The sequence below is a fragment of the Gadus macrocephalus genome, chromosome 14 (assembly GCF_031168955.1).
Source record: "Gadus macrocephalus chromosome 14, ASM3116895v1".
In the NCBI taxonomy this organism is placed as follows: domain Eukaryota; kingdom Metazoa; phylum Chordata; class Actinopteri; order Gadiformes; family Gadidae; genus Gadus; species Gadus macrocephalus.
This window is the reverse complement of record NC_082395.1, coordinates 3,394,850-3,420,856: the sequence shown is the minus strand read 5'-3', so window position 1 is coordinate 3,420,856 and position 26,007 is coordinate 3,394,850. Positions and strand designations below refer to the sequence as shown.

Sequence of the window (26,007 nt, the reverse complement as noted above, 5' to 3'; positions counted from 1 at the left end):
CTTTCATCCTTACTTATTCATTGATTACTTAATTAATTGCATGCAAAGCGCGTTTCAAATCAATCTAATGGCCGAATACTTGAATATGCAAGTTATCAACTGGTCTCGATCCCACCCCTACACCTGATAAATATCAGACTAATATTGGGAATGGACGCGGAGCACTTTGCTGCCAACATGACAACTGCAAGGAGCCAGCAACACAGTGACAGTGCAGGAGATTCGGAGGAAGGCGTGGCTACCTACGAGTAATTTTCTCTCTTTGGATATTGACTATTTGATGTCACAGGCTGCCGTTGGTGTTGTAGGGGAATACAATAGTGAAACTATCGATAATTGTGCTATTCAGTTGTATTATACAATTAAAACACACACACACACACACACACACACACACACACACACACACACACACACACACACACACACACACACACACACACACACACACACACACACGCGCGCGCACACACACACACACACACACACACACACACACACACACACACACACACACACACACACACACACACACACACACACAGAGACACACACATATATTAAAAGAAAATCAGTAAATATAGGCTACTGGGAGGAGCTTTCACCAGTCTCTAGTCTACATACTTGGAGTAACTTTTAGGTTCTCTACTGGCCTCTGCTGGGGAGAATTTTACATACAACCGAAAATAAGGTTTGGATTATATACATGTATTATAAACATATATATGTTATCAAAGCAAGAACAATGCGATTGAGGTCCACGCTTTAATCATTAAAGCGTGTTAATTATCTAATTGGTAACTATGACTTTTTGTGTGTACAAAGAAATGTGTTATCAAGCAGAGATGATACATTCAAGTATTATTTATTATCACTGCATAATAACGCAACTAATGTACCATGATTTTATTTCTGAAAGTCTTAGATATTTATAATGTGTATTGTTTCACAGGAATCCGTGAAATGACCACGGACGTGGTGAGCGTCATTAACTTGCATTGGAGCAAATTCCGTGCCCGTATCACGGAAATCGGCGTGTATCCGTGAGGTTTCCACGGATTTTAAGTTAAGCGTCCGTGGTCATTTCACGGATTCCTGTGAGACCAAGTTGTTCAAAATGCTTGTCATAAATATATTATGATATTTTTTATTTGGGGATAGCCTATGGAACAGTATGAAAATACAAGAAATCCATAACTATTGAAAATATGCTAAAATAATTGTACGTTTTTGTCCTAAAATAAGCTGTTTTTGATTGAGAATTGTGAATAAGAATTTTAAATTGATAATTTATTTGGAGTCATCTAATCGATTAATGTGAATAATATATGCAAGTGCTGCTCAGCTCCAATGTCTGTATGCCAAGTGCAATAAGGCATAGCCTACAGTGTACCACAAACAGTCCTCCCAGTTTAAAGTTGTTTTGTTGGTGCAGATCATCCAAGAAATTAAGATCCAGTTCTAAAATAGAATAAAGGAATGACCGTGTAGTTTCAAATCATATTTTGTTGACGCGTTTATATTGTGTTTCTTGTTTTGCTTTAAGCCTTATACTAAATAGGCTACTGAATATAGGGTAGGCAGCTGTATTATCTTTATTGCATACTGACTATCAAACGGAAAAAGAAAAGGAAAGTAAAGATCCAGGGGGTTTCTGATGCTTCCCCTGTACTGTCGCTTAAGTCGTCGCTTGGCACGACGGGGTACAGCTAACACCAAGCAGCCTGTGATCCCCATAATAAATGCCATTGCATCTGTACGTGCCATGCGTGTGTCCCACACCCCTGCTCCCAGTAAAACAGATGCAAGGAAGGAGTACGCGATGTTGGACGTGCATCTTCTGCAACTAAAGGGACCGGTGGAATTCGTTTGAAAATCCAGACGTGCATCACTCCGTTTAAAAAAGGTAAATCCATAATGTATACCGCCTGTGTTGCATGAAAATGTATGGGTTTAAGATCCCACAGAATGACGTGATCGTTGCAGATCATCGACTCGGGCCGATGAGGTTAGCATTAGATATATTGGATAGTAATGGCTGCTGCGCATTTCTTTAATTTGAGTGTCAGCATAACCTGCAGATATGACGACGCTGCCACGCAGCTGCGGGCAACTTTGCACCCCCTGGCAGCCTTTACTAGCCTTGGAGGCTATGGCACATCATGCAATCGAAATGTTTACCTGGCAATAGGCTACAATATGAGCTACGATCGTGCATAGAATGACTCTCCCGATTGCACTACTATAGCATTAAGGTGATGTCTACTACAGTCAAGGACACCACTCGGCAGCTCTGAAGGCAGATACGCCCTGGATAGTTCAGGCCACCCTGTAGGGAGGAGGGGAGGCTAACAAGTGTCCCCGAATCCCGTATGGTGACACGCATTTGGAGATGAAGATGATGCCAGCGTTATCAACCCATCGAAACAAGGGATGAATTAAGATGGGTGTGGAGAAGGGTTCGACTATGTATGGTTGTTTTGTGTATAGCCTATAGGAGACAGCTTAACCCGTTGGTTAATTTAAAGGACTTTCTGTTTTGCGAGGTGGACATGAGGAAGGTCTTTACAAGTTCCAACAAGTAGGCCCCGAAGAAATGAGCCCGCAGTATTGGGTCGTTAAAATGTGTATAATGCAACTGCTGTACAATCTGTTGTGCATTTGTCGGATTATTAAGATTAGTCTTTATATAGCATGCAAAATTCAAATGAAGCATTTTGCATTATGTAATAGGCCTCACTAATTATAGACCTTACTTTTGTAATAAACTACGATATGGAAGAATCCTATAGGATACAGAGGCCTTGGCCTGGTAAGCATATTTGAATGAGTGACAAACTATTCTACACAGTGTGTCAAGCATAGGCTACACTGTGGACTAACTTTAATAGGATAATGTGTGTCCTAAATAACCAATGTTGTCAATATGAGGCCTATGCTGTGCCTCCGCAGATTCTGAATACAGAGACCTTTTTTCAATAACTTAAACACCCAAGTGATGGGGGATTGTACAGTGCTTCTGACGTCACCTTCACCGCTTGACCAATCAGATCTCTCCACTCGTTTTGCCGCGCCGGGTACGAAAGGGGCGTGAGCGTGTGCGTATGTTTGTGTGTGTGCGTGTGTTTGTGTGTGTGTGTGTGTGTGTGTGTGTGTGTGTGTGTGTGTGTGTGTGTGTGTGTGTGTGTGTGTGTGTGTGTGTGTGTGTGTGTGTGTGTGTGTGTGTGTGTGTGTGTGTGTGTGTGTGTGCGCGTGTGTGTGTGCATTGGGTACTTCTGCAGGAGTACTTAGCTCGCTCACCGCAAGGTAGTAGAATATTGTCCCAATTATTTTAGCATTTATTATATTATTATTATACATTGCGCATGCGTGAATAGGTAGGAAGTGCTATTTGAACATGCTGCCAACAGGCGTCCTCTTTGTTTTTATCTGACGCCTCCTTGCAAGGCGGAGCTTGCATACCGTGGGGCATCTGTGTAAGTGGAGCTAGGTTGCTAGGTTTAGCACAAAATACATCGCATTCCTGGATCCAGAAGCTGTTTATACTGCAATGAACGGCCGCCCACTTTATTACACACTGTTTAACGCGCTGATCTTCGGCTGGCCGCATCTCGCATGATCACCCGAGCTTTGTTTTGTGTGATCATCAGTGCTCATGGATCCAGGCGGAAGAGAACTGGAATCAAGTTTACCTCTGCACGAGAACCCGTGCCTGATCGTGGAAGACTCCCAGCCCGACGGTGTTGCCCTAGAGGACGACCCAGAAAGCAGCTACCGTGCTCTGCTGTCCCGCAGACTGTCCCACCTGCAGCCCGCGGCCCACAGTCCTGTTCTGGTAAGTCTCCACACACTGCACTGGTGTTCACCATTGACTAAAAACATGCACGAATATCATTGATTGCCCACAGAAAGAAACCCACAGAAATTGAACCATACTATGGCAATTTGGCATATTGTTATAACGTATAACAACCTGCCAGATGTCTTATAATATTATCCATACTGTCATGAATATAGTATACCATAATCCTACCTGTTCTAGCTCAGATTGCCTTTTGTAATCCTTTTTCATAATCTTGTCCCTACACAATGATAACCTTTTTAATAAATATATTAAGTGAAAACAAGTTTTCATTTACTGGTCCATGAGGTCAGCGGTATATTAATGTATTGATTACTACACTTCCAGGAACTGATCGCTTCACCGGCAGGAAGCAGATGCTCTCAGACAACCGACAGCCAATCAGAGGTAGCCCCGAGCAATTGTGGTCCAGCCCTCGAAGAGGAGAGTCAAGTCATTAACATCTGCCCTCTTCCAAACAAGGCAAAGTATGTGTCACACACACGGGGGTTTGGCATTAGCTCATGACTGCACCAACCGCTACATTAGAGGGTTCTTCTGCCTCGTTGTCTCGTAGGTGTCCGTCAGTGGTCGTCAACATGGACTCTGGGGCTGATTCCACCACCCACTGCCCTCAGCCCGAAGGTGACCGCTAACTCATGCTCATTGAGGGGAAGAATTAACAATGTGGTTCTTCCAATGATGACAAAATTGTTGGTTGCCTGGATATTGAAAACGTATTTTGTGTTTGTTTCAGAGGGGCAGTCTCAGTTTGCTGGTCTGGAGCTCTCTGAGAGCCAGGGCCCGGGAGCTGGGGGGAGAGACAGTCAGCAGCAGGACAAGGAGGCGGTCCTTTCTCAGACAGAGCAGGAGAGGCACAGCCAGCAAGGTGGCCCGGCTCTCTATGCATGGTTTCATACTAAACGTGCCGCACTAATCGCAGCGTATATGAATGTAAACAGACATGTTATGATTACATTGGGTGAAATGGGATTGAGTGTAGTATATTTGCCATGCACATGAGTCATGACATTCCTGCTGATACTCAGCGTTCAGTGGCCTTCTTGTATCTCTCTCTTTCGCTTACTATTTATATCTCTCTATCTCTCTGTGTCTGTACTCAGTAAGTACAGTTAACTCATATCAACAACTTTTGTTTTGCCACCTAGCGGACCAAAAGATAGGCACGGGGGGTTCGGCAGATCAAGACCTCAAATCAGCACGGTACAGGTCGACAATTCACACGTTTTTTTCTTCTTGAAAGTGACGCCCGTCTAAAGCAGGGCCTCGGTTCCTCCCGCAGGTCGGAGGTGAGCTCCAGCAGCTCATCGGAGCCCTGTGGACAGACGGACCGAGCGCTGAGAGCCCAGGCTCTGCTCCACTCCCAGGGCCGGTCGGTTACTGGTTCCCATGGCGACGATGAGTCGTCGCAAGAGGACATGTTTGATGCTGAGAAGACGGGTGAGTCCATGGGCCCCAGAGCACCGTGACATGGGCCCTGAAGCCTAGAGCTATAAGGGTTGGCGGCGTTTGTGTTTTAGTGCGGACCGACGTGCGAATGTGTGATTATATTACGGAAGTAGACATAGTAGACAGACACCCTTAGTGTATCGACAGCGATAGATTGTTTCTCGTCTTCTGACGAATGTACTTGGTGTAAGTCGCTTTAGATACAAGCGTCCGCTAAATGCCGTAATTGTTAATGTATATCTTAGAGTGAGGTAGAAGCTCTACACGGTTTTCCATATTTAACCGCTAACATCATCCAAGAAAGTCATTCTTCGTGCGGCGAGGCAAAGACGTTCCCTTCGTCCATTTAACCCTTTGCACACCTTGATGTGAACGAAGTAAACAAACTCAAATGTGGTTTCTTGTTGTGTCACAGGGACCGCGGTAGACAGCACCGTGGCGGACAACCAGACGCATCCCACCCTGACGCCCGCCCACACTCTGGGGCTGTTGCATTTCTCTGGCCAGGGCACCCTGGTGCAGGAGACCTTGTCCCAGTAAGCCACACGCCTCTTGTGTCCCGTAGATGTACTGCAGCATGCAAAGGAATCGTCTTAATAGTTGATCTGTTGTGACGCCCAGGAACTCCACGGACTGCGTTGCGCCCACGCCGGACCACTTCAGCCAAGCTCCTCTCATCGTCCCCAACTCTCCGACCAACCCAGAGTGCAACATGGGTAACGGCAAAGCTTGCGTGGATGAGCGTTGAGTTTGAACGAATAACAACTGTGGGATTATGGAAAGGCACTTAACGGGTCTTGGATTTCACCAGATGCAGACGAGCCAATGGATACGTCTCAGCCTCCAGAGGACCAATCGATGGAGAGGGAGGGCGGGCCCTCGCAGATAGCAGCCTTCTCCAAGCCCCTGCCCAAAGCCTCCACGCCTCTGTCCCAGAATTCCCCCAGTTTTGTTTTGGATAGGACCCTGTCGATGCCGTCCCAGCCGGAATTCTCTCACGTAGGTTTCCATTCCCGCTATATTCGTCAAAATGGCCCTTTTAATCTCTCGTCACACATCATAGTCTAGACTAATTGGACAGGTCAGAAAGGAACTATTTGACATCTCATTGTGTGTGTGTGTGTGTGTGTGTGTGTGTGTGTGTGTGTGTGTGTGTGTGTGTGTGTGTGTGTGTGTGTGTGTGTGTGTGTGTGTGTGTGTGTGTGTGTGTTTCATACAGGATGTGTTCGCCCCTACGCCCAGTCCGGAGGGCGGGAGCTGCTCCGCCGTCGCGGCGTCTCAGGAACCACAAGGCGCCGCCAAGGCCGCCCCTCCGTCCCCCTCTCTGCCCCGCGACAAGCCCCCCCCGGCCCCGGAGCCGCCCGCCTTCACGCTGGCCCTGCAGCTCACGGTGAACACGCAGAGCGCCGTGGACCAGCCGCCGCCGCCGCCGCCGCCGGAGGAGGAAGAGGAGGAGGAGGAGGACAGCCAGGCCACGCAGATCGAGGAGCCGCTCTGCGTGGACGAGTCCCAGTCCGTCCGCTGCAGTCAGGGAAGCGACCACGGCGCCGCTGCGTCCTCCCAGCGCAAAGCCGCCGTCACCGCCACCGCCGCCGCCGGTCCCGACGTCGTCCCCGCCGGGTCTCAAAGGCGGAGCCTCGATCGAGCGGCCGGCGAGGACGACTCCCGTCCCTCGCGGAAGTCCGACGCTCCGGCGAGGGCGGCGGTGGGGAGCGTGAATGTAGCCGAGGGCGGCCGCGGGACCAAAGAGGAGAGCGGGCCTCGCCCTCGGCCGGCGGCGGACTCCGGGGCGGCCGCCGGGCGGCCCCTGAACGCCACGCCTCGTACCGTGTCCGCCCAGCCCGCGCTGCCTCAGGCGGCCGACGGTGTGAATGTAGCGAAGGGTCCAGGGAACGCCGCAGAGCCAAGGGCAGCCGCCGCTGTGAAGACTCCTCCCCTGCCGTCGAGCCGGCAGGACGGGGCCCCCAGCAACAACCGGCAAAATAACAGAGAGACCCTCAGTGGTGGTGGTGAGGAGGAGGAGGAGGAGGAAGAGTCGATGGAGGAAGAGGAGGTCACCATCGGGCGGGACGGCTCGGCGCTGGGCCTGGCGCTCTCCCAGAGCCAGCTGCCCTCCCCTGAGCCAATGGAGGAGGAGGAGGAGAGTCGGGGCGGGAAAGACGAAGGTGTCACTGATGGCCTCCAGAAGTTGAGTGAAAGACATTCCCAGGCGTCGCAGCAGTCCAAGAGCGCGGGCTCCCAGCCCGCCTGCAGCAAAGTCTCCACCAATGGCCACAGGGTGCATCCTCAGACCAACGACTCGCAGGTGACTCCTGATAGGCTGTCCCAGAAGGATAGGGCGGGGCCTGAGGCAGACGGCCCCAAAGACAAGAGCTTGAGTGACAGCTCTGGAGGTAAGAGGTCAAAGACCGGGTTACGCTTCTCTAAAAGTATGCAGCATTGTGTAACAACTGTTTGTAGGCATTGGTTACTACCGCTAATGAAACGGCAGCTAGAGACGGAGAAAAACACTTTAAATATACCATCTATAATAATTCATGATTGTTTTTTTCTGAAGGGCTCTGCATTTTGTCTCAATGCTTCAATACTTGAATTATATATTTTTGGTGACCAAACTCTTTTTTTTTGTAGAAATTCCATTCAACTTCACCCTTCCTAAAGAGGGGGATCTGATTGGACCAGCTGTTGTAGCCACTCCCCCTCTGGTCAACCAGCTGAAGCAGACGCCTCGACACAGCACTCCCATTGGTGGGTCTTTTATGATTTTTCTGATAAACGTGTAGAGATTTTGCATCAAAATGTAATTCGCCCTTGATTCCAAAAAATATAGAATTTATTCAGGGCGAAGCTACTTTTGAAGTGCAAACCCTTTTACCAAATCCTCCATATTTTGACATAGCCTATTGGCCTGAAAACCGCGAGGCGGATATTACCGTTAAACGATGCACTGAACATCGTGAAGGGGGGGGGTGAGGCAGACTGAGGGGGGAGACGGGCGGGGCGCCCCCCACCCGTTCAGCGCTGTGCACTGAACCATCACCCCGACTAAACCGAGTACAGCCGGATGCCGGCTCGCTGTTGACCGCTGCCCCGTGTTCTCCAGAGATCAACTCGTTTTCAGAGAAGCCCCCCGCGGTGGGCGACGTCTCCGCGGCGACCAGCGACATCGTGGCCGAGGAGAGCGGGGAGGAGGGGCCGGAGAAGGAGGGGGGCAAGCTGAGTCTGCGGATGAGGCTGGTGACCCCGGTGGAGGAGGGCAGCTCGGAGCGCTTCAGCCTGCAGAGTAAGGGGCCCGGCTGGGGCAGAGTAAGGGGCCCGGCTGGGGCAGAGTAAGGGGCCCGGCCCGGGAAGGGGGGGGGGACACGGGGAACAGAGAGCAGCCAGAGACACGCGGTTGTTTGGATTACCCCTGCAACACAAGGGGAGACGGAGGACAATCACCGCAGGGCCGCACAATGAATTGACTATTATTCGGAATCGCTATGTTGAACGCTGCAACTAGATAATCGTTATAGGTCGCAATTTATTTAGTAAAAAAAAATACAAATAATTATGTAACATTGCTTTGGCAGCAATTGCTTGATTTTTATTGTTTCTATATACATTAGGAGCCCTAGAATATCAAGTGAATCGATAACCATAAATCAACCCCAATAAATAATCTCAATAACAAGATGGATCAAAAAATAATCCCAATCGCCACTCGTGTCATAATCGTGCAGCCCTATTTTGTGTCATGCAATACCAAACGGTTGGCGCAGCCTTAAGCCTGTGTTCCTGACCGCGCAGTCACTCCCCTGTTCACTCCCAGCCTCGCACTAATGTCTCACTCCTCCTCCCCAGAGCCCTCACTATCGGAAGAGGACGCATCTGTCGTCACGGTTACCACTGTTGCCAAGGCCGTTGCCAGGTAACCTGCTGTTATTTCTATGCATAACAATTGGATGTAAGAATGTGTGTTTAGGGGTGGGGGTGGAGACGCGTCTCAATTCATCTGGAAATGAATGTGGCGTTCTTTTTGGCTCGCTGGTGGAGCACTCTATTTCTCCCAGAGCCGATCAGGCGTTGTCAGCGTGGGCATAAGTGCCGAGATGGAAATGTCACATCCTGCAAATGATTGGACCGCAATTTGAGAAGAGTGTGGACTCCTCAAATAGGATTGAATGGGTCGGCGGGGGCGGCGGGGGGGGGTTACTGCACTGCAATAACATAGTCACACAAACAACGAGATTCACTGTCCTAGGCCTGTATTTTATTGTTCTATATTAAAAACGAACGATGCCACGATTCAACCAGCAAGGGAGTACAGAATTATTAGTTAAATGGAGAGCCACCTTGTTAACCCGCTGTAATTATTTAGAATCTTCTGAAAAGGCCTATGTTTGAACGTGAAAGTGATTGGCCGATGCGTCCAATAAATGCATGTAGAAAAAAGTCCCATGTTTTCGTTGTTGTTTTTATTGTTGTGCAGCTCGTCCGTGTTCAGTCGCGTCAGACAGGTCCACAGGCAGGTGGGGGCGACGGAGGAGGAGGCTCGCCTCACCACCACCACCACCACCCCCTCCACCAGGTCAGTAGTGCCGCTCCCCACTGCCCCAAGGTCTGTGGGGGAAGCTACGGGTCCCTGGGAACACACGCCATGTCGGTTTGTCTCTCCACACATCAGTATCTTTGTCTGAGAATGATGACGACACAATGCTGTCGTCGGTGGCAAAAAGTCTGATTTGATTAGACTCTGATTGATTCTTCAGTTTTTTGATGCAGTTTATTGTTGTCCACATTTCTCTTATGTGCAAGCGTTTTCATTTTTGCATCAAGGTTTTACCGTAACTTGACATAAAAGCTAAAAGGAAAGATTCAAGCCATAGAATATTCCTACGGATTCACTTCATGTATAAATGGTTCTCCCTTTTGGCATATTACTTGGTTGCAAGAAGTAGGTGTGTGTGTGTGTGTGTGTCTGTGTGTGTGTGTGCGCACGTGGTTGTGTGTATCCATGTGCAAGAGGAAGAGGGAGACCTACTTTTTTTTCTGGAGATAGAACGCAGGGCTATTTTAAACTAATGTTAATCCTCTTGTGAGGAGATTGCTCCGTGGGTTGACATCAAAAGTACATTTTGGCAGGAGGAGCAGGGACCCTTGTCACACGAGTGATGAAGTTTAATCTGTGAGGTTTTAATTTGAATCCTGATACCTCAGGATCACATTGACTGAACATCCTGTGTAAAAGACTTCACAAACTAAGATTACTTAGTTAGATCACTACGATTTTTTAAAGTTTGCATAAATTATTACATTTGTACTTCAATGAAGTCTTGACGTGTACCGTTCCCCCCCCCCCCCCCCCCCCCCCCCCCCCCCAGGTCTGACATCCTTACCTCCCAACTGAGGAGCTCCCAGTCCTCTTCACTGGGCTGCAACAGCCTCCCCAACAGCCAATCAGAGCCGTCCTCGTGCCCGAGTCAGGAAGCGCTGGCCGACCCGCTGGCCAGAGCGGACACCGACCCCAAGGCGGGCGGTGTCGCAGCAGCCGGGGAGGGCCCCGGCCACACCCCGGGGCCCTCCACGCCGCACCGGCCGGGGGCCGCGCTCAGGACCGCCGGAACCCCGCAGAGCCGCTTCGACAACGCCGCCTTCCGCACTCCGTCCAGCAAGGTCAGTGGTTTCACATTCCCTTTCGCTTTCCGTCCAGTTGGTGCTTACTGCTCTATGCTTAGTCCCGCAGCACAAAGAGGACTTATGCACATTATGTATTGATTGACATTGATTTCTGTCTGTCTGTCTGTCTGTCTGTCTGTCTGTCTGTCTGTCTGTCTGTCTGTCTGTCTGTCTGTCTGTCTGTCTGTCTGTCTGTCTGTCTGTCTGTCTGTCTGTCTGTCTGTCTGCCTGTCTGTCTGTCTGTCTGTCTGTCTGTCTGTCTGTCTGTCTGTCTGTCTGTCTGTCTGTCTGTCTGTCTGTCTGTCTGTCTGTCTGTCTGTCTGTCTGCCTGTCTGTCTGTCTGTCTGTCTGTCTGTCTGGACTCAAGAGGACGATCTCTCAGCAGACCAGCTTCGACGGACCACTCCTTCGCTCCCCTACGGGCAGGGTAAACAACAACGTCTTTTAAAGGGATGGGAATGTTCAGCAGTCTATGATCTATAGGAAAGCTCATTAAAAGCTTTTTTTTTAAATTATTTTTATTTATAGCTATTTTTTTTTTTTTTTTTTTTTAATGTTTTATAGAAAGGGAAGAACAGCTGGATACATACTGTATCTGTATATCATTTTGGATTGGAACATTTTCTTTTTGACCATTTTGTGTATTTCTTTAAAGCGAAATTTCAAAGTTCTCTGTTACAAAAAAGAAAACAGAGACATACTGAACATGTTTTCAACCTCAAAAATAATCGTTTGAATAGTCGTGATTTCAATATTGACCAAAATAATCGTGATTATGATTTTTCCCATAATCGATCAGTCCTACGCGGAGTCCCCCCCCTTCCAACGGGCCGCGGCCCCCTCCCACCGCAGACACGTGCGCACCACCCAGGAAGTGCGGACCACCGTCACCCGCATCATCACAGACGTGTACTACGAGGACGGCAAGGAGGTGGATCGCAAGGTCACCGAGGTAACGACCACTTCCTGTTTCAACTGTCTCATCCATAGTATGCAGTGAAAGTTGTCTTTCTGCGACACGTATTGTGATATGACCAAAAGAGATCAGGCATTCGGTGGTTCGCTGTGCATGCAGAGCCTGCATGTCCCTCCCAAGCAACAAACTCTGTGTATCCAAGCGTGAACCCTTAAATCTGAGGAAAATATGTACCAGACTAAAAAAACGATCGATATATATTTTGTTATAGCACGTCCAGCGATACGAATATCGCACAAGCGCGTATCGCGATTTCGATAGGAAAACAATATATCGTACAGCCCTAGTAGGCCCTAGGATGCGATACTCCCACTATGACAGAAAAGACACCATTCTGTTGTGAAAGAAGTGACAGATGGGTAACGGAAACATGTCATGGGTGTTTCTGTCTGAAGCTTGGCTTCTGAAAGCTCTGCAGCTCGGTCGTTATTTTATTTCTGCCGTCTCGCATTCGTGGCTGATTGTGCTGAGGTGATTGCGTAAGAGCCCCACCGCCCACCCATAGCACTGTGGTCACAGCATCGCAGAATGATTCTGACTAAAGGAGGGGTCAAAGGGGCAGCGTTCGGCTGAGTGATGTGTGCTGCTGACGGGTTCGCACCTCTCCCTCCGTCTGTAACCGTAACAACGTATCGCAGGCTTATCTGCTTCAGAGCCAGCCGACGTGGGGGCGGTGTGTGTGCACTAGTGAGGCAACCAGAAACGTTCACAATATTTATACTGGAGTGTGCTTGCTCGTTCAGGCGTATATCCATGAAGGACTAAGGCTGAGGGAGAAACGGTAAAAACAGTTGAATTAGTTCAATTAAACCTACACCTTTCTAAAAGGTTTCATCGTGATTCGATTTAATTAAAAAAATATGTCCAAAAGCCTTCTAGCATTATTGTATTTCGTATGTCCTGGAACTATAAAAAAAAAAAAATGGGTGGGGGCCTAACCATTAACCTCACCATTGTTATGGCTTGGCAAGTGGTTCCATGAACATCCTTACTGCACCGACAGCGATCTCTCGCTGTTTCTCTTTCTTCTGTCAAATGTACTTCCGCTAAATGCGTCTTCAAAACGCCCAAATGTGAAGTGTCACCGTGAGCCTGCGCTGTGTGCCAGGAGAACGAGGAGCCCGTGGTGGACTGCCAGGTGCTGGACAGCGACCTCTCCCCCTGCCGCACGGTCAGCTCCATGACGTCGGGGGACCTGGGCGACGTCAGCTCCCTGTCCTCTAAGCTCTCGGGGGGCACCACGGGCAGCGGCGGCACCTTCGCCATGCCCCCCAGCAGGGGTGGCCGGGCCTCCAGGTAAACGGCCCCCAGAACACCCGCAGCTCCTCACCCACACAACACCCGGTCCAGTGTGTCCTGTAGATGTTGACGTCTGTCGATCTTGTCTTTATCCCGAACTCTGCATGTCGACGTCTGTCGTCCGTCTCTCTTGTCTCTGACTTTCTAACCACTTCTTCTTCTGTTAACACGAGGTGCTAATCCCTAAAGCCTCACTTTTTGGGGGGTTCTGAAGGCGGGTTAGGCGTGAATCTAGGGTCACTACCAGTCAGCCGTCTGGCTTTAGCACCAGGGTTCTTGCACAGGTTTAAAAAAAAAAAAATGGATTCATTGATTCGGGTTCGTCTTTTTCCAAGTTTGTTTATTTTACACAAGTACCATGTTTGTTGGTATATGGCCTTTTGGCTCAACTTCCTTTTTAAACTTTTACTTGTGTACATACAACAAATGTGTGACCAGGATCACTTGTCGAGCTAGACAACCAACCTGTCCCCACGGGAATACCGATCCCAAACCTTCCCCTGAGTCTGGGAGAGGATCAGCCCTTCTCCTGTGAGAACCGAGGGCGTAGCCTGTGTCGAGTAGTGCTGGCAGTGGCCCTAGAATCGACGCCTTGTCCGACACGTGTGGCTCCGTGCGTCCCAGCCCCAGAAGGGGAGGCGGGCCACGGCCCCGGGGCCAGAGGGGTCAGAGGGCGGGGTCGGCTGCACAGAGGGACCGCGGCGAAGGCCCTCCGCTGGCCCCAGCCCTGGTCCCGCTACCCTCCAGAGGAAGGGCGAGGAGGGGCCGGCCACCGTCCCGCGCCTCCCTGACCAGGTGAGTTCTCCCCCCACCCCCGAGGGCCTTTCCCTGCACACCCCTCTTCCCACCGAGCACATAGTCCCCCCCGCTTTAGAGACCAGGGAACTGTTTCTCTTTTTCCTCTTGCGTTTTTTTCCTCTCTTCTCCCTGATCCCTGTTTGTACTGATCTCAGTGTTCGGTTGACGTCGCCAATGTCTGTAGTCGGAGCTCATTCTGCCTGCATCTAGTTTTCTCTCTCTCTCTCTCTCTCTCTCTCTCTCTCTCTCTCTCTCTCTCTCTCTCTCTCTCTCTCTCTCTCTCTCTCTCTCTCTCTCTCTCTCTCTCTCTCTCTCTCTCTCTCTCTCTCTCTCTCTCTCTCTCTCTCTCTCTCTCTCTCTCTCTCTCTCTCTCTCTCTCTCTCTCTCTCTCTCTCTCTCTCTCTCTCTCTCTCTCTCTCTCTCTCTCTCTCTCTCTCTCTCTCTCTCTCTCTCTCTCTCTCTCTCGTGTTCCCTTTCCGTCTCCCCTCCCCTGCCGGGCTATTGCCAGACCACGCCACATCGTAGATTGCACGTTGGTCTGGGGAAGCTGCTGTCATTTTCTTCAGCACAAGAGGCGTGATCGACGGGCCTAGTTCAAATGACTCTGTACGCAATTGGCTGCTTGCCGTCGCTTCCCTGTCGTCATTGTGTTAAACCAGCCAATAGCGCGCCAGGGGGAGAAGCCAGCTTGGCGATTGGCCCCCCGCAAAAAACGTATCGGAACTAGAAAGAAATGCCTTGCTCTTCTCCAGACCCTTCTGCAGGGCGAACTCAAATCGCCGGCAGAATGGGCGGGGCTACCCAGTCTCCCCTCCCCTCACTGTCTCGCCCCCGTCCGTCCCCAGGGGAGCGGCGTGGAGCGCCATGCAGAGGGTGTCCGGCGCCGGGCCGCCGGGACAGCATCAGCTCTCGTCTTCGGAGGAGGAGCCGCCGCCGGCCTTCGCCCGCGTGCGCCTCCCCGTCAGCCCCCCGGACGCCGCGCCGCCCAGCCTCTCGGACTCGCTGCGGTCGTCCCCCGAGCTGGCCGGCTCGGCGGGCGGCGGCAGCAGCTTTGTGGGGCTGCGCGTGGTCGCCAAGTGGTCGTCCAACGCCTACTTCTACCCGGGCCGCATCACCAAGGACGCGGGCGAGGGGCGCTTCGGCCTGCGCTTCGACGACGGCTACGAGTGCGAGGTGTCGGGCGGCGACATCCTGCTGTGCGACCCCGTGCCCGCGGGCACGGAGGTGACGGCGCTGCTGGAGGAGGAGTACTTCAGCGTGGGTGAGGAGGAGGAGGAGGAGGAGGGCATAGAAGAAGCTGGCATTGAATCGTAGCTCCGGGGTCATTGGTGCGTCACTAGTGGGAGACGCCGCCTTCGACTCCTGCCTAAACGCTCGTGTTTTTTTCAGGCGTGGTGAAGGGCCACAAGACAGAGGGCCAGGAGCTGTACTACAGCGTGGAGCGCGAGGGCCAGAGCCAGTGGCACAGCCGCAGCTCGGTCATCCTGTCCCTGGAGCAGGGCAACCGGCTGAGGGAGCAGCACAGCCTGGGGCCCTACGAGCCCGCCAGCCCGCTGGCCAAGGCCTCCGACATCAGCCTGGGTGAGACCTCCAGCGGGTTGGAAACTGTGGAACACTTGCTGATGATGCTACGCTCAACTGTGGGTCATCAAAACAAGTCTGATAATTGTGGGTTGTGAAAAGTCTGATAATAAGGGGTTGGCATAACTAAGGTGGTTGAGCAGGTTGGCTGGTAACCGGAAGGTTGCTAGTTCGACCCCTGGCTCCTCCTAACTGAGTGTCGAGGTTTATTTGAGCAAGACACTTGCTCGCATTGTTCAAGGGTAGTTCAAACATTCAAAAGCCATGAATTAACAGCGGTGTTAAACTTATAGGTGCTCTTTTTAACTGGCGCGTGATGAGCTTGGTAGTGTTGTGGTGGCCAGCCTCTGCCACTAGAGGGCGGTATGTCCAACTCAAAGGCTCATAAAAGCCATAAAAATATGGAAGAGAAATAGAAGCAGATATCAAATGCGTCACAGAGATATAATATAATATTTGATGCCACCATGGATTGGTTAATCATCCATACCTACATAATATACAGTGGTAGGCATAAGTTGAGGCACCTATGCTAAAGTTGACTAAAAAGAGGAATAAAAAATAATCTTTGGAAACTGATCTTAATGCCTTGATTAAACATGAGGAAAAATCCAACCTATAAGGACCCCAATTTTCTTTGTGAATGAATAATGTATCGTAAATAAATAGATATTCTCTTAAAATACAGGGTGAATAAGTATAGTAATTTATATATTTTTTCCCTCTTTTTAGTCAACTTTAGCATGGGTGCCTAAGCTTGTGCCTATGCCAGCAGGCTCCAGACGCCTCCGGATCTGACCTTCTGCTCGTTCTCCCGCAGACAACCTGGTGGAGGGGAAGAGGAGGCGCAGGGGCGGCGCCGGGGGCCAGGGGACCCCCACGGCCATCTCCTCCGGCAACCCCCACACCCCGGGGCCCTCCGGGAAGAGGAAGCTGATGAGCTCCACGGAGGAGAGGACCCCCGCCAAGAGGGGGCGCCGCGGTGGCGGGGGGGGCAGAGCGGGTACAGAGGCCTCGATTTAAACCGTCCAATCGCATGCTCCTCTGGCGCTGAGCCCGCCCTCATTGGCCACGACTCTTGACGCGACCGTCAGGATCTTACTGTCGACTTTGGACAAAGCTTCCCCACTTTGTTTTTATCTTTTTTTACCATATTTTACTCCCAAAGGACTTCTGATGGTGGTTGAGTTGACACACACACCACCACTAAGGGTCCGCCTTTTATGAGGATGCATTAATCATGTATGTATGTATCAATACACATGGTTTTTTAAACGTCTTATAACGCATCTAACAGCTTGTTTTTAAATACTAATTAAAACAACCTATTTTTACATTTTACTCAATCATAACTTGATGAAATCAGCCTTTTAAACTTTGACATGGGTACCTAGTGACATGCACTTGCTGAATGTGTTATTTTTGCGCTACTAAACATCAGCTGACTGTGAATGGTGATAATAAAGAATCCATAACGTTGAGTAGTGCATCGTGACTCGTTTGACTGGTACATGCCGTCCGTCCGTAAGTCTGTCCGTCCCGTGCTGCTGGCTCCATCCTGTACTACTGAAGATCATCCGGTAACTAGTGTTTTGTAGCTGCTACCATCGGTGATGGCCCACAAGTAGATGTGATGGTGATGCTGATGGTATTGGGGGTGGTGGGGTGAACGTGCTTTTCTTCCTTATGCACCGGTGTTCCTTTGCTTACTCTAACTTTCTGCGCCGCTCTTCCAGTCATATCTTTTATATCATAGATCTGAATTTGATTTTCTTCATTTTAAAGTTTTTGGTTTTCCGTTCCTCCTCTTCTGCAGCTCAGCGCCTCGGCGTGTGCAACACGTCGGGCAGCGGCACGGACCTGCCGGTGGGCTCCGGGGACATGGAGGGGACGCACGGGCCCCTGCCCCAGAACGCCTCTCTCTTCCTGGGCTTCGCCTTCATGCTGACCGCCTCCTCCGAGACGGACCGCCTCACCAACAAGCTTGCAGGCAACGACGAAGGTGAGTGGCTAGCCGAAGTCCACGCTACGTGCCACCTAGGAGATCTCCCGAGAGTGTGTGGTGAGCCTCACCCAGCCCCAGAGTCCAATCGGTCTGACTCGGGCCAGCTTATACGGGTTACAAGGGCTGTGTGAATAATAATCAAATCTGCTTCAAAAGATCTAAAAAACGAATATAATCGAGTAGAAAACTTTAAACCAATTTTACCAATCTTAATCTATCCATTTATTTTATTTGTTAAATGTCTTATAGAAAATCTGGTACTCTTGTACATTAATTTCCAATGATGTTTTATTGATTTTTTTGTTAACAAACAAAGAACAACACAGCACAGATCTTGCCAAGTTACCTCAGTCATAAAGTAAATGGGATACATCAACACATATTTGGATCCTATCATAAGCATTCTTTACAATGGAGTCATGGCAAGGGAAGAGAATAAACAATCTATTTATTTGTGAAAACAAGGTGTGGGCGTCCTTTCTGCAATAGCTCAACAAGATCATTAGGAAGATAATCAAGACAGCACTAAGACGTTCCATAGGAAAAGCCCGAAATGTTTCTCTGTACCATTGTGTAATCGAGGTTGGCTTCTCCTGAATCCACTGGAACAGAATACAAGGCCTTGCTACAAGCAGAATTTTATACAATAAAATCAACTGTCCGGTGGGTAGAGTGAGCTGTGCCGTAGGTATACTCAGAAGGAACAAAGCTGGGTCCAATGCAATTTTTTTTGTGAAAAATTGAACTAAGCTCCCTAGCGACATTATTCCAGTATCTGGATATTAAAGGACAATGCCAAATACAGTGGTAGTAGGTTTCTATTTCTTTAATACACTTAAGACAGAGGGGGGAGATCTCAGGATTAATTTTGTGTAGGAAGTGAGGAGTACGCTGAATTCTGTGTAATATTCTATATTGACTCTCCCGGAGTCTGTTGCATGTAAATATTTCTTAGCAGACATAAACGCATTGGACCAGGCCCCCCGTGCTGAGTTCAAGCTCCAAGTCCTTTTCCCATAGGTCCCTCGCTCTGTCAGAATTAGCAGAGTTAAAGGCATTAATTTTCCATAAAAGAGAGAAAGACATTTCTTGTCATTAAAGGCATTAAAATTTAAATTACGAAGGAAGCTTTCAATAGGACTTAACATTGGTTTATCATTCGGTAATTTAAGATACGATTTTACAAAATGCCTCACTTGGAGAAAACCAAAGAAGTGGTTACGTGATACTTGGAACTTATTCTGTATTTGAATGAATGACATGAAATTACCGTCTTTAAATAAATCAGAAACAAATCTTGGGTCCTTTGAAAACCAATCATCGAAAATGGTCACTCCCAATGCCTGGAGTGAAAGCTTTGTTCCTAGTTAAAGGTTTTAACGCTGATGAAGACTCTCTTCGGCCAATGTGTTTAGAGATATCACTCCAAATCCTAAGTGTGTCAAGCATAATAAAGTTATTTTTAACCTCTGCTGGGAGTTCACCTAAGGCAGTGGAGGCAAGGCTGAAAATAGAAAGAGGGGCGCATCACCAAGCATCCAAAGGAGGCTCCCTTTGATGTAGAAAATATCTAAGCCAACCTGATATTATACGGCCGTGACAAGCCCAATTGTAGTATAGAAAATTAGGGAATGCATGACCCCCCGTCTATTGGTGATTGCAATATCTTCATCTTTATTCTAGCTTTCTTTCCGTGCCATATGAATTTCGACAGATCGTTCGATACCCAAAATTACTTTCCTATTGATCTTTAATGGCAGCATTCGCATGGAGTACAATATCCTGGGAAGTACATTCATCTTAATTAAACTTATTCTACCCATCCAGGACAACGGGAGATCAAACCACCTGTCAAGGTCACCTTTAATCATAACGCGCTTTAATGCGTCCATTTGTTAAAAAAATAGGGCTGTCAAGCGATTAAAATATTTAATCACGATTAATCGCATTAATGCCATAGTTAACTCACGATTAATCGCGATTAATCTTTTTATTTTTTTCTATGCTAAATATCCCTTGAATTCTTTGTCCCATTAATTTTTCCCATTTTAATGCTCTTATCAACATGGAGAAGTGCATCGGCTTGCCTTGTGCAAATGTTTTTTTATTGATAACAACATTGGCATATACTGATCAAAACAGGACGGTACAAAAAAAAGCCTATAATGCAGTTAAACGATGAACATACAAAGATATGCCTTGAACATAGCAGTCAGGCTACTGCTTCTTTGTTTTGAGCCCAAATATTTTTTTTTGGAATTTTAATAATGACTGCTAGTCTGGCTGAGCGGAAATGGACCGCGTCTAATTTTAATAATAATTTGCGTTAATCGCGCGTTAAAAAAAATTAACGCCGTTAAAATTGGTTTGCGTTAACGCCGTTAATAACGCGTTTAACTGACAGCTCTAAAAAAACAAAAAACAAGATTGCGTTAACGCTTAATTGGGCGCCAACTTGCCCAGCCCTAGTAGCCTATTTAATGGACGCAGGCATGCATAACGGGCATCTCCATGGCTGGATTTCCGACACACCCTGTGTGAAACCACCTCAGACAGGCATCACACGCAATCTGAAAAGAAAAGAAGGCAGCATTAGGCTGATTTATAAATATGTGCAGGTTCATAGGGGCTGCGCGCCAATATTACAGTATAATGCTACTTACCCAAGTAACGTTTTCCGTTTTATCAAAGGTGTCTTCCTCCCCACAGAAGTGACAAAAGTCACTCAAGTCATCTACGAATTAAGATAACTTTTTTAAATAATTTGAGACACGGGAAGGGATGCAAAGTCTACAATAACAGGGTTAGGTTATATTATCCCTAATCCAGCCACTTGGTGTAGCGGTAGCACTCGCGACCAACACGCTGATGAGGCGGGTTCAATCCTCTTATGAGGAATGCGCGTCGATTTAAAGATTTGAAGTGCTTACCAGATCCAGTCATGATGGTGGTGGCTATTTCCCTCCTCAGGTCATATGTTTGATGTTGGGAATGGTAATGAGCTTGACCCTTCCAGGAGGTGTTCAGCAAACTGAAAGTGTGAGATTGAGCCCATAATTCACAGGTCCCCCAATACGTGATATAGCATATCGATATGTAATTTTTGCCATGCCTACTTTTAAAGCAAACACTCCGCAAGATGTGGTGTCCTCTTGGAGTGGATGAGCCAGTGTCACATTTCCATCGTGACTCATTGACACCTAGTTTTCTCATCAGTGCTCTAAAGAAAAGTTATGCAAGTTGTTACTAGTAAACAATTCGGTTACAGATGAACAACAATGTGACCAAATGTCACTGGTGTGGGAAAATATAGGCTAGTTTACCTTGTTGTCTCCAAACACTTTTTTTTCTTTGCTGGCGACTCTCCTAGAGTCAGCAAGAATGCATATTTTTTCTGATGGATACATGGCCTTGGAAAAAAAAAATATGTATGGTCATGGAATTATAAAAGTATGTAGGCCTATTAAAATTTTGATCTAGGGTCAATTCCTGGGGACTACTTTCCTTGTCACATACTTACAACAAGAAACCAATGGTGGCAGTCATTCACAATGCCTAGAAGGCATTTATAGGCAGATGCCCCATGCTGCCTCACCATTACACTGAGATATGCATTTATTACCTACATCAACATTAAAAAGGAAGCCATAGTGCCTTTGAAAATCAAAGAATATGCACCTCACTCTCCAACTCTTGTCCAGGGCCCATCTGGAAGACGTCATGGTAAAATACCTTGTAGGCCCCAACTCTGGACAGAATGACATGGCTTTTATTGCCCTTCCATGCGTTCATGATGCCTGTAACACAAAGGAACCTTAACAAACAGCGTTTTTTAATAAAGGCCATTGTCGGGTATGTATCACTTACGGCTGCGCCCAACGTCATCCTCTGGGATTACCGGGTCCTGTGTGCTGGTGGTGGCCAGAAACGGTATGCATGGTTGTTGTTTACAATTATTCAGTCAAATTAAAGGCTTAGTACATACATGGATTGGGATATATTCTGGCTCCTTTTTAATGGAGAGCCTGGTGTATTGGCATTTAGCACACTGTGAAACCTGATGGTTCAAAAGCAGACATGGGAAATGCAGTCCAGGAAGCAAGACAATCTATGGATACGCTCAATATATTATACACTCCAATCAAATAATTCCATTTACCCATTTATCCAAGTCAACCCCCATTCCAGGCCATTAAAACCTGGCGGTGACTGAATATATGTTTTTTTGGGTTCCACAGTGGCCTCCATGAGCACTGTCATGAAAATCCAAAAAAATCGGATTGGCCTCCTCCGCGCCAACCAGAACATTCTTGCGCACCTCCATTTCATTTTTCGAAGATATGTTATACATTGTATCACCTATTGAAACAAGGTTGTTGTCAGTAGCCTACAAGAAACACGTCCTTTTTTTCTGATAAGCTATTGATAAGAGCAGGAGATCAGGGAATTGTTTTTGAGGTAGGCATATCATTACCATGGCTTACCATCTAGTAGGAAACGGGCGGAGCGCCTTCGAATGATATATTTCTGCTCCTTAGAAATACCTGGGGGATATGAACCATCTCTTTTGTAGTTAAGCAGCTCGATATACATGCATTTGTCCATTTCCACGAATCCAACATAAATTCATGTAACAAACAAGTTTCCCAGATCATGTACAGCCTTGCCATCATAATTTATACACTTCGCACCCGTCGGAATTGGTTAGACGCCCTCTTCAATTAGGCTACAATCACAGTATATACGCACTACAATTATATTATTATCAGCAACAACCGCCTACGGGGACCAACACGCTACTTCCTAAGCAAAAAACGTTAAGTCACCTGATTCCAGCGACTCAGCAATGTCGGCGCTGCTTTACTTCCTGTTTCGCCGGATTAGTGTATAGACGCTGTCCATTTCCGCTCAGCCAGACTAGCAGTCAATCAATCAGAGGGTCGGCAACATGGACGACGAGAGACTGATTGTCGAAGTGGAGCAACATAAAAAAATGTATGAAATAAATCATCCTTTTTATAAGGACAATGTCAGAAAGGACAAAGCCTGGCATTTAATTGCAGTAGTTTTGGGAGTGGATGGTGAGAACATTAGGTTTAGGATTATCCCGTGATCTCGTGTGAATACGGCTGGCTCGCAAGGCAGCGCTACGCTGCCGTTACGCGCCCGGTGGAAATTGACGCAGGGCAGAGTTCGCAGCTGTTCCGCTGCGCGTACGTCCCCGGTGGAAATCAGGCGTGAGTGTGGCCTTACCTTAATAAACACCGGGCGGGGTCGCACACCCCGCGGCTCCAAGCTCCGGTGCGCCCGGTCAATTTTGATGCGGCTTTTAACGCCGGGAGTCGCTTCCAAACCAAGCACGGTAGGCAGCCAAGCTTCGAAGAAGTGGATAGGGTTTTTCCCTCGGTACCTTCTTTCAGATTGAGAACACAAATGCTTTCCCTCCTGCTGCGGTTCTCCATATCATTGGCCATCAACTGAATTGTCTTCTCTGCTTCATCGAGCCTCCCCTGTATCCTCCACATCCTCGGTAATGCGTTTTGATTGGCTTTCCAGCGTAGTTCATTTTTTTTTCCAAAGTCTCCTTGAATTTGGAGAGTTTCTCTTCCATCATGTCGCCAAAGTCTTGAGTTACCTCGCGAATCAGAGCTGCGGTGTTCATCGTCGGGGAGGATTCCTCTTCACCTGCCCCGCCGAGGCGGAAAAGTAATGGCGAGCCCGATTTTTGGCTATCAGTTGCAGAGGTAGCCATTCCTTGTGTGTTGATTTTCGTCTGTTTCGACCTCATTTGTTGTAAAATTTTACCGAAATGGTAGCGCTAACTTGAAATAAAATATAATTTAAGACGAGTGGGAGCGGGAGCTCAGTGGAAACACGTCTTCTAGCCAGAAATCGACACGTGACGTGACCCCCCCTTGTACATTATTTTCGATCTGAACATTTTCTATTAGAATTTTTTTTTAAATTAAGGGGACATTTTGTTGAAATACTGAAAAAATCATGTTTTGAACAAAAAAAAAATCGTTGAATTATCGTGATTTCAATATTGACCAAAATAATCGTGACTATGTTTTTTTCCATAATCAAGCAGCTCTATGGGTTACCCAAAACGTCACTGTTGGAGTTTGTGGAGGACATGTCACACTCCCGCACTACAGCAGACCGGTCTAGCTGTATCTTGAACGTGTTGCCGTGTTTTTCTACAGAGTACGTGCAGACGGCTCCATATAACAAAGGCTACACGGAGTCTCAGCTGCAGGCAGGGGGAGGTTTCGTCCTCCTGGACTTCAACGAAGAACAGGTAACCCCTAATGACTTAGTATTGTGTCCCCTAGTGTGGACTAGTTCAAGCCGGTTGGCCAAGTTGTCTGTTCTGTATCGGGGGATTTCCCCCGATACCAAAGGGAGGCGGGAGTTTCTAGTTGAACTCCCGCCTCCCGTCTGGTGTCTCCTTCCAGTGCAAGGCGGCCTACCAGAGCCTGCTGATCGCTGACCAGCACTGCCGCACCAGGAAGTACCTGCTGTGCGTGGCCAGCGGCGTGCCCTGCGTCTCGCACATCTGGGTGCGCGACTGCTGCAAGGACAACAAGCTGCTGAACTACAGGAACTACCTGCTGCCGGCTGGTGTGGGCCCCGACGAACAGATCGTGGAATGGTGAGAACAGGGTGGCTTGTGGGAGATGGAGTTGTTCATCACTTCATCAGATCACTGACATTTCAGATGACTCATGTCACCAATGTAGAATACACTGTCAATGTTTACCTCAACGATCTACATGAACATCGTGTGGTAACAACATTGCTTCTCATATTGTGCATATGAGTAATGCACGCCTTAAATGCGTCTTTTGTGTCCTGGCACTTAAAAATAGTACTTGGCATCGTGTAGCCTCGTATCCTAGCTATGTTTGTTGTATACAGGTAATGGGTTAACCTAGCAATTATAAGTGCTCTGCACTTGTTTCTATGAACATCCTTACTGTACCGACAGTGATATATTGTTGTTTCTCTGTCTTCTGCCAAATGTACTGATTGTAAGTCGCTTAGGATAAAAGCTTCTGCCAAATGTAAATGAGTAATGTTTTCTGTACCATTTCCATTTGTTACTGCCCTGTAGTAAAACTAGAAACTTTGTTTCCAGTCCGGGATGATTAAAGTCCTTCCGCTCTTCTCTTGCCAGGCACCCGCGCTGCAAGCCCTTCGAGGCCCTGAAGGTGCTGCTGGTGTTCGGGGAGTCGGAGGAGCTGTGGGTCCAGCTGCTCACCCTTAGTGGAGCCCTGACCGCCCGACACTACCAGGCCGAGAAGGACGGCTCCGGTACCACGACCACCACTAAACAGACGCACACCACACAATGCACAATGTCTGAAATGTATTCAGAGCAATGTTTTTTATTTGGAAAAGCGTTTTTCATGCTAGTGACATTAGCTGTTTTTCAAAAGCTCAAAAGTAGCTTAACATCTACGTAACTACTGTACACATTTATTAAGATATACAGTACGATATTCATGTTTTGTGAAGGTTCACGTTGATCATTTTGATTGACTTTAGTGATTTAGGCTGCAAAAGGCATGACTAGGCAACTAGGCATAAGCTTAGTTTTTTTTAGATTATAATAGACAGTTATAGCTATGTCATGATCAGACAACTGTTTAACACATTCCGACAATGGAGAAGGGGGGGGGGGGGGGGACCAGAATAAAAGTGGACCAGAATAAAACGATTTACAGTTAAAAATGATCTGCATTGGTTTGGATTCTCTTCTTGAAACATTCTAGGTACGATTTTTTTATTCAACCAGTAAATGGCTACAGTAGAAAAGAAAAGTAGTTCAGGTTTGAGGAGTGAAACACCATTTCTCCATTCTATTCTTAACAGTTGGAACAAGTGTACATCGCAGCATTAGTGACTTGTATCCTAAATAACAATGACTTATTGTGAACCCATATTGTGCTGCTGGATTACAACACTGTCTTCATAGCTGACGTCGTCCATTGCCTCCGTTATCAGACATCCCTGCGGGCAAATTCGATGTGGTGGTGACGGACGGAGACTGCCCCCTGCCGGTGGAGAAGAGCGCTGCGTCCCAGAAGCTGCCGCTGGTGTCTCCCGAGTGGCTCATCCAGAGCCTGATCTGCGGCGAGCGGCTGGGCTACCGCGGCAAGCCCCAGTATCAACATGACTACTCGTCGTCAACGACAACAACATTGTCGTCGTCCACCTCATCGTAATGACCCGTTGAGGGGTGGGGGGGGGGGGGGTAGATGCCTTTTAATCGCGGTGAATGTTTAGTAATTGTTTCGATGCTTGCATGCCTCTGTTGTATATAATTTTAATCTGTCGGTTTTTATGAAATAAAAGAAAACGAGACGGTTTCAT

General features: G+C 48.0%; 1 protein-coding gene across 1 annotated transcript; it reads left to right on the top strand.

The window, feature by feature from the left end:
- The first annotated feature begins 1,675 nt into the window (after positions 1–1,675).
- tp53bp1 (tumor protein p53 binding protein, 1) lies at positions 1,676–26,006 on the top strand. The gene is made up of 28 exons (XM_060070803.1): positions 1,676–1,906; positions 3,651–3,835; positions 4,190–4,329; positions 4,419–4,486; positions 4,599–4,730; positions 5,011–5,065; positions 5,145–5,302; positions 5,727–5,847; positions 5,933–6,027; positions 6,123–6,310; positions 6,531–7,704; positions 7,943–8,059; positions 8,415–8,594; positions 9,155–9,221; positions 9,783–9,881; positions 10,675–10,966; positions 11,337–11,396; positions 11,769–11,921; positions 13,054–13,241; positions 13,869–14,039; positions 14,888–15,303; positions 15,432–15,623; positions 16,444–16,626; positions 17,440–17,633; positions 23,840–23,929; positions 24,087–24,283; positions 24,809–24,945; positions 25,639–26,006. The coding sequence occupies exons 2-28, from the start codon at positions 3,656–3,658 to the stop codon at positions 25,857–25,859; spliced, it is 5,268 nt and encodes a 1,755-aa protein (XP_059926786.1). The 5' UTR covers positions 1,676–1,906; positions 3,651–3,655; the 3' UTR covers positions 25,860–26,006.
- The last annotated feature ends 1 nt before the right edge of the window (position 26,007 follows it).

What these genes read in the sequence shown, in the direction of transcription:
- tp53bp1 (XM_060070803.1), top strand. Translation starts at nt 3,656, where the DNA reads ATGGATCCAGGCGGAAGAGAACTGGAATCAAGTTTACCTCTGCACGAG. An exon ending in ACCACCACCCCCTCCACCAG is followed by an intron (nt 9,882 to 10,674) that starts GTCAGTAGTGCC and finishes CCCCCCCCCCAG; the next exon opens with GTCTGACATCCTTACCTCCC. An exon ending in TGGACTTCAACGAAGAACAG is followed by an intron (nt 23,930 to 24,086) that starts GTAACCCCTAAT and finishes GTCTCCTTCCAG; the next exon opens with TGCAAGGCGGCCTACCAGAG.